Here is a 12,650-nt window from a genome sequence, read left to right on the forward strand (position 1 = left end):
CCCATGGCCTCTATTGGGTGGGAGAGGAGCCAAGAAGGTCTTATTCCATGGAAGGCATATCCTCTAAAGAACAGCCACCAGCAGGTCGAAAGCTTATGGGTAAGAACCAGGGACTGAAGCAGCAAAGGAAACCTTGTGGTTGGTGTCTACTACAGGCCGCCTCATCAAGGAGATCCTATTGATCTTCCTCCAGCTACAGGAGGCATCACGCTTGCAGGCTATCGTCCTGCTGGGAGACTTCAACCACACTCAGATCTGCTGGAAAAGTAGCACGGCGAGCAGTAGGTAATCCAGGAGACTCCTGGAGTGCATGGAGGATAACTTCCTCTGCCAGGTAATAGACAGCCCTACCCCAGGGGATGCCATACTGGACCTGTGAGCTAATGGTCATGTCAAAATTGGAGACAGCCAGGGCTGCAGTGACCACGCACTGGTGGAGTTCATAGTCCTGAGGGATGTGGGGCAGGCGAGGAGTAAAGTCAGGACCCTGAATTTTAGGAAAGCAAGCTTGCAGCTCCTCAGGAAGTCAGTCAATAGGACCCCCTGGGAAACTGCCCTCGGGAACAAGGGAGCAGAACAGAGCTGGCAGATCTTTAAGGACACTTTCCATAGAGTGCAAGAGCTCTCGATCCCCAGGAGTAAGAAATTGGGAAAGGAGGGCAAGAGACCAGCATGGCTGAGTGGAGACCTGCTGGGCAAACTAAAGGGCAAGAAGGAAATGCACAGGTGGAGGCAGGGACAGGTGTCCTGGGATGAGTACAGGGGTGCTGCCTGGTTGTGTAGGGGTGGGGTCAGGAAGGCGAAGGTGCTGCTGGAGCTAAACTTGTCAAGGGATGCAAAGAATAATAAGAAGGGCTTCTAAAGGTATGTCAGCCAGAAAAGGAAGGTCAAAGAAAGTGTACGCCCCTTGATGAGCAAGACGGCAGACTGGTAACAATGGATGAGGAGAAGGCTGAGGAACTCAATGACTTCTTTGCCTCAGTCTTCACTAGCAGTCTCTCTTCCTACATCTCTTGAGGGGATGGACTGCAAGATGGGGACTGGAGGAGCAAAGTCCCTCCCACTGTAAGGGAAGATCAAGTTTGTGACCACCTGAGGAACCTGAACATATACAATTCTATGGGACCTGACGAGGTACATCACAGAGTCCTGGGGAGTATTGGCTGACATATTGCCAAGCCACTGTCCATGATATCTGAAAAGTCCTGGCAGTCAGGTGAAGTCTCTGGAGACTGAAAAAAGGGAAACATTGCACCCATTTTTAAAAAGGGTTGCAAGGAGGATCCTGGGAACTACCGACCGGAGAGCCTCACCTGTGTGCCTGGGAAGATCATGGAATAGATCCTACAAGCTATGCTAAGGCATAGGAGGTGATTTGAGACAGCCAGCATGACTTCACCAAGGTCCTGCCTGACCAAACTAGTGGCCTTCTATGATGGAGTGACCACATCAGCGGACGAGGGAAGAGCTACAGATGGCATCTATCTGGACTTCTGTAAGGCCTTTGACATGGTCCCCTGCAACATCCTTCTCTAAATTGCAGAGAGATGGATTGCTGGGTGGACTGTTGGGTGGATGAAGAATTGGTTTGGATGGTTGCATCCAGAGGGTAGCGGTCAACAGCTCAATGTCCAGATGGAGATCGGTGACGAGCGGTATCTCTCAGGAGTCCGTATTGGGACCACTTTTTAATATCTTCATCAATGACTTCATCAATAGTGGGATCGAGTGCACCCTCATCAAGTTTGCAGATGACATAAAGCTGAGTGGTGGGGTTGACATGCCTGAGGGACAGGATGCCATCCAGAGGGACTTGGGCAAGCTCGAGGAAAGGGCCCATGTGAACCTTATGAGGTTCAACATGGACAGTTGCAGGGTCCTGCACGTGGGTTGGGGCAACACCTATTATCAATATACAAGCTGAGGGATGAAGGGATGGAGAGCAACCCCATGGAGAAGGACTTGGGGGACCTGGGGGATGAAAAGCGCAATGTGCTCTCACAGCCCAGAAGGCCAACTGTATCCTGGGCTGCACCCAAAGCCATGTGGCCAGCAGGGTGAGGGAGGGGATTCTGTCCCTCTGCTCTGGTGAGACCCCCACCTGCAGTGCTGCATCCAGCTCTGGAACGTTCAGCACAGGAAAGGCATGGAGCTGTTGGAGTGGGTCCAGAGAAGGCCACAAAAATGATCAGAGGGGTGGACAGCTCTGCTGTGAGGACAGGCTGAGATAGTTGGGGTTGTTCAGCTTGGAGATGAGAAGGCTCTGGGGAGACCTTATTGCAGCCTGCCAGTACTTAAAGGAGGCTTGTAAGAAAGATGGGGACAGACTTTTTAGCAGGGCCTGTAGCGATAGGACAAGGGGTGATGGTTTTAAACTAAAAGAGGGTAGATTTAGACTACATCTAAGGAAGAAATTTTTCACAGTGATGATGTTGAAACCCTGGAAGAGGTTGCCCAGAAAGGTGCTAGGTGCTCCATCCCTGGGAACATTCCAGGTCAGGTTGGATGGGTCTCTGAGCAATCTGATCTTGTTGAAGATGTCCATGCTCATTGCAGGGGGATTACACTATATGACCTTTAAAAGTCCCTTCCCACCCAAACTATTCTATCATTCTATGATTCTATGATAGCTGATGCAGGTAAAGTAGTAAATGTGGGAAGAGAAGAAAGTGCTAACAGTGTACCAAAGAAGGAGAAATTGAATATTGAAGTGGAAGAAGTCTGAGCTTTGAAAACAAGGATTGATAGTGCAGGCTGTCCTCCTGTACAGGTTAATCCCCAAAAAGTGGGATTTTGAAAGCATACTCATCAGCAGGTGAAAAAAAGACAGAAAAAAAGGAAGAGTGTATATGTGTACCAACTATAAAGATGCAGTGTCTTCAAGCACCAGAACTGTTGGAACAGAAGGAGGTAATCAGAAAGCTGGTCAAAATCTCCAGTTACGAAGAAAAAGAAAAAAAAGGAAAAAAAATAACCAAAGAGTTCACACTTAAAGAACAGATGAACAAAGCTTTACGTGATCTGGAGAGAAGTGATCCCATCTGTCCCTAATAAGTTTTGGTACTCTAGCGATACAACAGACTATAGTCCATTCAGTGCTGTGGTTACATTTAGTCCCTTGGTAGGCAGAGCTAGTGGGAGAATTTTTTTTCATTCATGTTCTGTTTAGTAAGAGAGTGCATAAAGAGTGTGTATAACAGAAAGAATATAGGAAGATTATGAAAAAAGTTAAAGGTTTGAAACGGGGAGAGGAGAGGAGAGGAGAGGAGAGGAGAGGAGAGGAGAGGAGAGGAGAGGAGAGGAGAGGAGAGGAGAGGAGAGGAGAGGAGAGGAGAGGAGAGGAGAGGAGAGGAGAGGAGAGGAGAGGAGAGGAGAGGAGAGGAGAGGAGAGGAGAGGAGAGGAGAGGAGAGGAGAGGAGAGGAGAGGAGAGGAGAGGAGAGGAGAGGAGAGGAGAGGAGAGGAGAGGAGAGGAGAGGAGAGGAGAGGAGAGGAGAGGAGAGGAGAGGAGAGGAGAGGAGAGGAGAGGAGAGTTGGAAGGGACCTACAGTGATCATTTAGTCCAACTGCAGAATAAGGGCTATTATCACTCAAGCCATTGAAGATAAAGGGGCTTTGGATTATTTGGTGTGCAATCACTGATGAAGATCAAGCCAGTCTAGGTGGCACATATGTGAAGTGGCTTGGGAGCCAAGGCTGTGTGAGGGTCTCTGAGGGTGCGACCATGTTGGCTATGGAGGGACCAGGGGAGTCCCTGCAGCTGCTGCAAAGGCTGCAAGGTCTGGGGGTTGACAGGGAGACCTGCGCCTGTGTGTGTGTGTAGGAAGGTGTGGCTGTGGGATACTTGCGTGTGTAGGTGTCTCTAGGGCAAAGGCACCTGGGAAGAGTCTTATCCAGGACAAGCTCCTGGATGGGCTGTATGTTTGAGGCCAGCTACTGGGGATGCACAATGTGTCTGTGTGTGCGTGCATGCATGAGTGTGTGTGTCTGTAAATGAGGGGGTCTGTACCACAGACGTGCGACACGTGGAGTATTGTTCCCCAGTACAAGAGAAATATGGAGCAACTGGAAAGAGTTCCGTGAAGGGCCACAAATGGCCTCTCTCATAGCAGGATAAGTTAAGAGAACTGGAACTGTTCAGCCTGGGGATGAGAAGGAACTTCATGACTGTTCCTACTCCAATGTGAGTATATCCACAGGCCACAATCCTTCAGGTGTGTACCTGCTCTGGTGTGGGCAACTTGCCACAGTCCCTACAGGGGTGTACATGTTCTCATCCAAAGGCAACTGTCCCCTCAGTTGCTATACCTCCATTGTAGACTTATCCACAAGTCACCATCCATTTCATTCCAATTCACACTGCAGTTTTAGCAAGTTCTGTTGCTGTCCCCAAACCTACTAGCTGACAGGAACAGGGTGCAAAAACAGAAGAGATGAGATGCCTTGCAGGACTTCATGCTTACAAACAAGGAGGAACTGGTTAGAGAGGTAACAGTCAGGGATGAGAAAGTAGAGTGTAGGATCCTGAGAGAAGGGAACAAGGCTAAGAGCAGGGCTTCAGGAGGGCAGACTTTGACCTGCTGGGTGACCTGCTTGGAAGAATCCCATGGGATATGGCCCTGCAGAGAAGAGGGGTACAGAGATCTGTTTGATGGCCAAGGATCTCCTCTTCAAGCTCCAGAATGGTCTACTCTCACATTCAGAAAGTCAAGCAGAGGTGGCAGGAGGAAGGCATGCATAAGAAAGGAGCTCCTGACAAAAAAAAAGCATGAAGAGGAAGCACAGAGAAGGTGAAAGCTGTCTGCCTTCCAGCCTCAATGGTTCTGTGCTGCTGTGCTGGCGAGACCCATTTGCATGTATGTGTGTCTGTCTGCGCGTGGGGGAACTGGGGAGATGAGGGGATCCTGGTGCAAGCTCCTGGGTAGACAGAGTGTCTAAGACCAGCTCCTGGAGGGATCCATATTGTCTGTGTGTCTATATAAGTGTACATTCTCTGCTAATACAACCTTGCATAGAAACAGCCCGGCTGTCATTTATCTTTTCTCCACTGATGCTGGTTTTGTTTGCTTGGTACATTCCTTTGGCGTTTTGGACATTGTGTTCATGGCAATTCCTACCTGGGTCTGTAGAGATTTGCAACTCCTCATCCTGTTATCTTGTGAGACTACACCACCATCAGGGTGAGCCACCTGCACACAAACATTAACAGCTGACCCAATGGAGCTTCAACCCAGAGGGACCTTGAGAAACTCAGAGATTTGGCCAACAGAAACACCTTGACGTTTACAAGGAGAATTGGCCAGCCTGGCTTCAGGGAGAATAATGAACAGTCTCCTCAGCTGGGACCTGGTGTGCTGAGGAGCGACTCTGAGGAGAAGGGCCTGGGAACTACAAGGGACAACATCCAAGCCAGTATGCTCACTGTGAACAAGGGCAGTTGCATACAGGGCTGCATTAGGATGAGCATGGTCACCCAGACCAGGGGAGTTATTATGCCCCCTGACACAGCACTGGTAGGGACCCCCCCACCCCCGGATTTGTCCCAGTTATCAGCTCCCTGTTTTGATGGAGCTGGGAGGAGCTAGAGAATGCCCACTGGATAACTACCAAGGTGCAGGTTGGGGCCTTAAGCAGATGCCCTGCGTGTAGGGGCTGAGAGACATGGGTTTCTTTGGCCCTTTTGCCCAGTGGCGGAGAGGCTCAGGGCAGAAGAAGAATAGCCTGAGATTGCTTGAAAAGTGGTTTCAGAGATGGTGGAGGTTTTCTACAAAGTGGGAAACATCATGAGAAAGAAAACATGCCACAAAGTGCAGCTTGGGAGGTGAGACTGGTCATGAGAAGAAAGAAATGTCACTTCAAGTAGAGTTCTGTGGTACAACAGGCCACCCAGAAAGAGTACAGAGTAACCAAAGTTGTGTGTTTCAATGAACAGTCTGCAAGGGTAGAGAGAGATCAGTAAGGGTAGGAAGACGCTCAGGTGAGACCAAGCTTGGTAAGCAGGGGGGGATGTCAACAGCCTGCAGGGGAAGAGGTGCAGGTGTGGGCCACAGTAGGACGTCCTGTGGTGGAGACAGCTGGGAGCACTGGCAAGGCTGAAAGCCCCCAGCACAGCCAAGGTCTTTGTCTCATGGGCTGTGGCTGTTCTTTCTGCAACTGGTGCCCATGAGGAGACATCATTATAGCACCAGGACTTTATCACCTCCTTGTCGCAACCCGTGAGCCTGAGAAAGATTGTATCGTTGTCCCACTCTAGGCATTGCACATCCTCACATCATACTGCCCCAGGAAGAGCCCTGAGCAATGTGTGAGGGACAGGATCTCTCCTCCCAGGGGTTTTGGGTCAGGGTTTGGCCCTTTGACTTAATATAACACATCAAGGTTTACTCAACATCAGAGACATCTTTTCCTTTCCTTTGCCTACCTGCCATCAGTGCTTCCAGTTTTCTGCTCTAACCAGCCCCTGGGGAGGCTTTGTAGGTAATGTCCCTCAGTGGGACCCATTAATGCTCCAAGAAACTTTGGAGTTTGAATCTGACTTTGACTTCTTGAGAGGTTTCTTCAAATTCCTCTCAGCATTTGAGGTTCATGGACTCAGCATCAAACCCACCAGAGGGGTCATTAAAATACCTTGGGCTGGCCCTCTGCTGCTGAGCTCCTGGGACATTGGGAGCTCATGGCAAGCATCAGTGCTGCAGAGAGACAGCTGTGCCCAGGAGCAGCTCTTCTGCAAAGCACAGCAGGGCTCAGGGCACTGCCTGCAGGCACCGAGGGGAAGGGAGTTAGGCAGAGAGAGTTTAAAGGCAGTCAGGAGTGGGAGGATGCCTAAGAGCTCACTGAAGGAGAAATCTTCTGAGCCCTTGACACGGTAAGTCTCTGGGTGCAGGGCAACGCAGGTGTGGTTCCTGGAGGCATCTCCTAAAGCTGCCACAATCCACAGCTCATGGGATCTGTAAGGTGGACTCCCTGTCCAGAGGCTCTTGTTAGGCAACTCTGAATCTCTGTGAATCCAGGTGTGCAGCCAGGGGTGCCTGGGGCTGTCCTTCAGAGCAGGGTCCCTGCGCCCCAGGGACCTGTGTGCCGGGACAGGGACTCTGCCGCCTGCTGGGATCAGCACTTAGCCTGCCCGGGAGCTCCCACAGTGCTGTGGGGAGAAGCTGTGGATGGAAGGAGGGACCCCCTGGAATGGCAGGGCAGGGTCCTTCTGCTCTTGAGAGGATGCTGTGCAGGCCAGGGATATTCACAGCTCCAGACAACCCCTGGGACATTTCCCAGGACACTTTTCAAGAAGCACATCAAGGCAGGGTCCTACATGGAAGGAGTGGTGCTTTCTGGGGTTGGTCCTTCCAATTTTCTGCTGTGATGGTAGGAGGAAACAGTAATGGAACTGTCAAGTTTGCACAAGAGACCGAGTCTCCTACAGCATTTTAGTGAGTTATGAACAGGTTTTTCAAGGCACCTGATAAAATAACTTCACCCTTTCTTCTGGATGATCTGGATAGACTGGAGTGGTGGGCTGAGGTCAATTGTATGGGGTTTAACAAGGCCAAGTGCTGGGTCCTGCACTTGGGTCACAACAACCCCATGCAACGCTACAGGCTTGGGGAGGAGTGGCTGGAGAGCTGCCCGGCGGAAAAGGACCTGGGGATGCTGGTTGACAGCCAGCTGAACATGTCAACATGTGCCCAGGTGGCCAAGAAGGCCAACAGCGTCCTGGCCTGTATCAGCACTAGTGTGGCCAGCAGGAGTAGGGCAGTGATCGTGCCCCTGTACTCAGCACTGGTGAGGCCGCAGCTCGAATCCTGTGTTCAGTGTTGGGCCTCTCACTACAAGAAGGACGTTGAGGTGTTGGAGCGTGTCCAGAGAAGGGCAACGGAGCTGGTGAGGGGTCTGGAGAACAAGTCTTATGAGGAGTGGCTGAGGGAACTGGGGTTGTTCAGTCTGGAGAAGAGGAGGCTGAGAGGAGACCTCGTCGCTTTCTACAACTACCTGAAAGGGGGTTGTTGGTCTCTTCTCCCAGGTAACCAGTGATAGGACAAGAGCAAATGGCCTCAAGTTGCGCCAGGGGAGGTTTAGATTGGATATTGGGAAAAATTTCTTTACTGAGAGAGTGGCCAAACATTAGAACAGGCTGCCCAGGCAGGTGATGGAGTCACCATCCCTGGAGGACTTTAAAAAATGTGTGGACGTGGTGCTTCAGGACATGGTTTAGTGGGCATGGGGGTGTTGGGTTGCCGGTTGGACTTGATGATCTGAAAGGTCTTTTCCAACCTTAATGATTCTGTGATTCTGCCTGCAGAAAGCATTAAGATCACCTTTTTTGTCCCTTCAGGGTTTAAGTGCTCTTATCTTTAGGACTTGCCAACATAGAGCTACCCCTGGGCAGGGCCCTGCTGCTGGGAGGTGTCTGCAGGGCAGAGCTGAGCACACAGTGGATGGGATGGGGTCTGTGAGCACTGACAGGAAGGAGAGGTGGGGACAGAGAAACAGCTCCTGGCAGGGACTGCTCCAGGCAGCAGAGGCATGGTCAGAGGGTAGGAGGAAACTGCAAACAAGCCCTGGGGTAGGCTGCCTCTTTTGGTCCCTCACTGTTGATGTCTTCTGGGCCTTGTCTGCTGAGCAATGATCTCTCAATGATCTCAATGACTCTCCCTTTAGGACATCCCATCTTTAGGACATCTGACTGTCTACTTTGCCTGTCCTGCTGGGCAGAGCCCTCCCGTAGGATCCTAGGGAGCACTGAGCTTTCCCTTGGAGGTCAGTACTCTCCCATCAGAGTCCTTTGCTTCTCTCTGTGAGGGGTTGTGTCCTTCTCTCTTGATCACACCACCACCTCTGGGCTGGGAAAGAGAAGAATTTGCAGATCTGCCCTTTGAAACAGACTCCCCTGCTCTCATCAGAGCCTAGTTGGGGGGTGGGGGAGGCGGGGTTTAAAGACAAATTTGTGTGTGAAGTCATCTTCAAGGCACCACAAGCGAATGCACAGGGCAGCTGGGTAACAGAGTAATGGACACTACAGCTCTCCTGACTGTACTAAGCTCCAAAGAGTTGAGCCCTTTTTCCTGTCCTGTCAAGACTCTTCACAATTTCAGTCAAAAAATGAGTATTATTTCTACCCCTTAACAGAACACTCCCCAGATGTGATTGTGGAAAACTAAAAACACAGACAAAACTATTATAAGGACATGCTAAGCCTCTCATCTGCAGCCCACATTCTTACGAGCTATGAATGCAGATATTAAACTTTTCCTTTAAAGTAGATTACATCTGACATCGTCTGTGAATAACCGAGCTCTCACAAACCAGCTCCATGTACCCACTGCAGCAAAGCTGACTCCTCAGCTCCTCACAACACACTCAGCCAGCACAAAACAGAGAAAGGAAATGGTTTTCAGCTGGGGGATATTTCTATGAAAAAATGCAGTGTCTCTGCTCAGAGGAGTCTGTCCTAACTTTCCCCTGTCCTTTCCTTGTCTGAACAGGTCCCCATGCCAAGAAATAGCAAATGTGTAACAGCAGCTCCATCAGTGAGTTCCTCCTCCTGCCATTTCCAGACAGGTGGGAGCTGCAGTTCTTCTGGCTCTTCCTGGGCATCTACCTGGCTGCCCTCCTGGGCAACGGCCTCATCATCACCACCATAGCCTGCGACCACCGCCTCCACACCCCCATGTACTTCTTCCTCCTCAACCTCTCCCTCCTCGACCTGGGCTCCATCTCCACCACTGTCCCCAAAGCCATGGCCAGTTCCCTCTGGGACACCAGGGACATCTCCTACTTGGGATGTGCTGCACAGGTCTTTCTGCTTCTCTTCTTCCTTGGAGCAGAGTGTGCTCTTCTCACCATCATGGCCTATGACCGCTACATTGCCATCTGCAAGCCCCTGCACTACGGGACCCTCCTGGGCAGCAGAGCTTGTGCCCACATGGCAGCAGCTGCCTGGGGCAGTGGGTTTCTAAGTGGTGTGCTGCACACAGCCAACACATTTTCAATATCGCTCTTCCAGGGCAATGCTGTGGACCAGTTCTTCTGTGAACTTCCCCAGATTCTCAAACTCTCCTGCTCAGACTCCAACCTCGGGGAAATTTGGCTTCTTATATTAGGTTCCTCTGTAGCTTTTGTGTCTTTTGTTTTCATTGTGGTGTCCTATGTGCAGATCTTCAGGGTTGTGTTGAGGATCCGCTCTGAGCAGGGACGGCACAAAGCCTTTTCCACGTGTCTCCCTCACCTGGCCGTGGTCTCCCTGTTTGTCAGCACTGGCATATTTGCTCACCTGAAGCCCCACTCCATCTCCTCCCTACCTCTGGATGTGGTGGTATCAATTCTGTACTCAGTGGTGCCTCCAGCAGTGAACCCCCTTATCTACAGCATGAAGAACAAGGAAATCATAGATGTCCTGCGGAAACTATTTCAATCTGATCTACTTCCTATCAATAAGGTGCCCATTATCCCACTAGGGCTCCCACTGTATTTCAGGAAAAGCCAGCACTAACTTTTCTTCATATGTGTCTTTATTTTTCCTTTGTGGTTTATGGGGTTTTTGTTTTGTTTTGTTTTATATATGTGATATTTTTATTCTTGGCCTCCAACCTGCTTTTTCTTCACCCAAATACTGCTTGTACATATGGATCCAGGCTCCCTGTTTAGATAAATTCAATAGATAATTTATTGTGGGAAACTATTTGTCTCAGTGCCCATCTTTCTCAGCCTAGCATCCCGGGGGGGAACTGTCAGGGACCTAGAGCACCCTTCTTGGTTGCACATGTCCACTCAGAGAGCAAATGGTCTTTGATTTACTTGCCTGGCACTGTCCCACCTGTAGTGGTGCCGATGGCAGATACCATCCTGGAGAGGAATCGAGAGCTGCCAGGAGAAGTCAGGGGATCTCCAGGGACAGCGTGTGAGTCGGAGGTGGGCAGCGAGTGGCACCGCATAAAATGAGTGACAATCCAAGGAGGAGTCTCTTAGAGGAAAAGGTGAACCTGAGGAGACCATAGGCTAATGAGGGCTCTGCAATGCCAGGAGAGGCTGTTTGTAGACAAAAGGCAAAGAGACAGAATCACAGAATCATTAAGGTTGGAAAAGACCTCTAAGACCATCAAATCCAACCATTAACCCAACACCGCCATGACCCTTAAACCATACCCTGAAGCACCACGTCCACACGTTTTTTGAATACTTCCAGAGATGGCGACTCCACCACCTCCCTGGGCAGCCTGTTCCAATGCCTGACCGCTCTCTCAGTAACGAATTATTTCCTAATATCCAATCTAACCTCACCGCTCGGCGCAACTTGAGGCCATTTCCTCTCATCCTGTCACTAGTTACTTGGGAGAAGAGACCAACACCCATGTCGCCACAACCCCCTTTCAGGTAGTTGTAAAGAGTGATAAGGTCTCCCCTCAGCCTCATAGCATAAGGCTAAGGACATAAGACTACACATAAAACTAGTGAGTGGTTCATCACACCACCATGGAAATCCTGTGGGGTGGATCTAGTGCTGCCTTCTTCTGCCCTTTCTGCTATTAGAGACACTCCATGGTCCTACCACTGAGCTATCAAGGAAGATGGAAAGGGGCTCAGCAGCAGTTGACCCCATCTGGCTTGGTCTGTTCCCCACCCGGACCAGCATGGCCAGTGCAGGGTCACTCCATGGCCCCAGGGCACTACAGCTCCCTCGCTCTGCAGAGCCACACCACCAGCTTGGGGCCCTGCAGGGAGCATGGGGAAGAACAAAGAATGGCTGGTCAGGTCAACACAGACGCGCTCACCTCGGGGAAGGCTCTCTGCAGAGCAGGGACAACTCTGGAGAAGAGCAAGGGAACATTTCTGTGCCTGAAGGGAGGAATCAATGAGAAAGGGAACCCTCTTTCTGCAGGCCTCCACTCGGTGCAGGCTGCCCTGTCCCCTTGGCCAGGACTCTTGTGCTGGCCTGTGGAGAGGGCTGACACTGAGGGGGTATGGTCAGTCTGTGGTGGGGATCTCTGAGACTTGACACCAGTAGTCATACAGTTTCATTAACCTCCATTTCTTCATGCCATGGTGAGCCTACAGCCCTGGAGCTGAGAGGAGCGGGGGCTCAGACCCCTCTCTACCCACAGCTGCTGCTGTGCCCTTCAGAGGAGCTGTGGCTGTGGGGTGAGTGCCCAGAGCTGTGGTGGGCACTGTTGTGGGGCCAGCCCAGACTGGGATGCTTTTCTGGGATGGGCTGGGGAGCAGGCAGGGGAGGTGGGAAGAGGTGGGGAGGGGCTGAGCTGAAAAGTGCCCAGGAGAGGACAACACCAATGTTTGCTTAGACGTTTGACCATGCAGGGCGAGGACATGTTCCAATGCTTGTGTGGTGAAGAGCCTAGTCTCCTTGAAGGGAGTGAAGACATGCAGATGCAGGAGAGAGGGAGGCTGGTCTGTACCCTTGGTGGCATGGACAGACTGAGAAGGTACTCAAGGGCATTCATTACCCCCCAGCCTCTCCTATCGGCCATTTCCAGCACTGGTCAGTCACCTGGTTATTGGTGCCTTTGCTCTGCAGCCATCTTCTGCTTGCTGTTGCTCTTGGTGCATGTGCTGCGGACACAGCCAGCCCTGCACTAGCCTCTTGTCTTGCCCAGAGCTTGCCCAGAGCAGGACTGCCTGCCAGCCCTTGTGTGGGACATAGCTG

The 12,650-nt window shown here is 51.1% G+C and overlaps 1 protein-coding gene across 1 annotated transcript; it reads left to right on the forward strand.

Moving 5' to 3' along the window:
- Positions 1-9,500: 9,500 nt before the first annotated feature.
- On the forward strand, positions 9,501-10,927 carry LOC309414654 (olfactory receptor 14A16-like; the record flags this gene model as incomplete). Its single annotated transcript, XM_082012012.1, has 1 exon — positions 9,501-10,927. The coding sequence occupies one exon, from the start codon at positions 9,501-9,503 to the stop codon at positions 10,482-10,484; it is 984 nt and encodes a 327-aa protein (XP_081868138.1). The 3' UTR covers positions 10,485-10,927.
- Between the last annotated feature and the right edge of the window lie 1,723 nt (positions 10,928-12,650).

Source organism: Phaethon aethereus (genome assembly GCF_964289735.1).
Source record: "Phaethon aethereus genome assembly, chromosome: 30".
NCBI classification, from domain to species: domain Eukaryota; kingdom Metazoa; phylum Chordata; class Aves; order Phaethontiformes; family Phaethontidae; genus Phaethon; species Phaethon aethereus.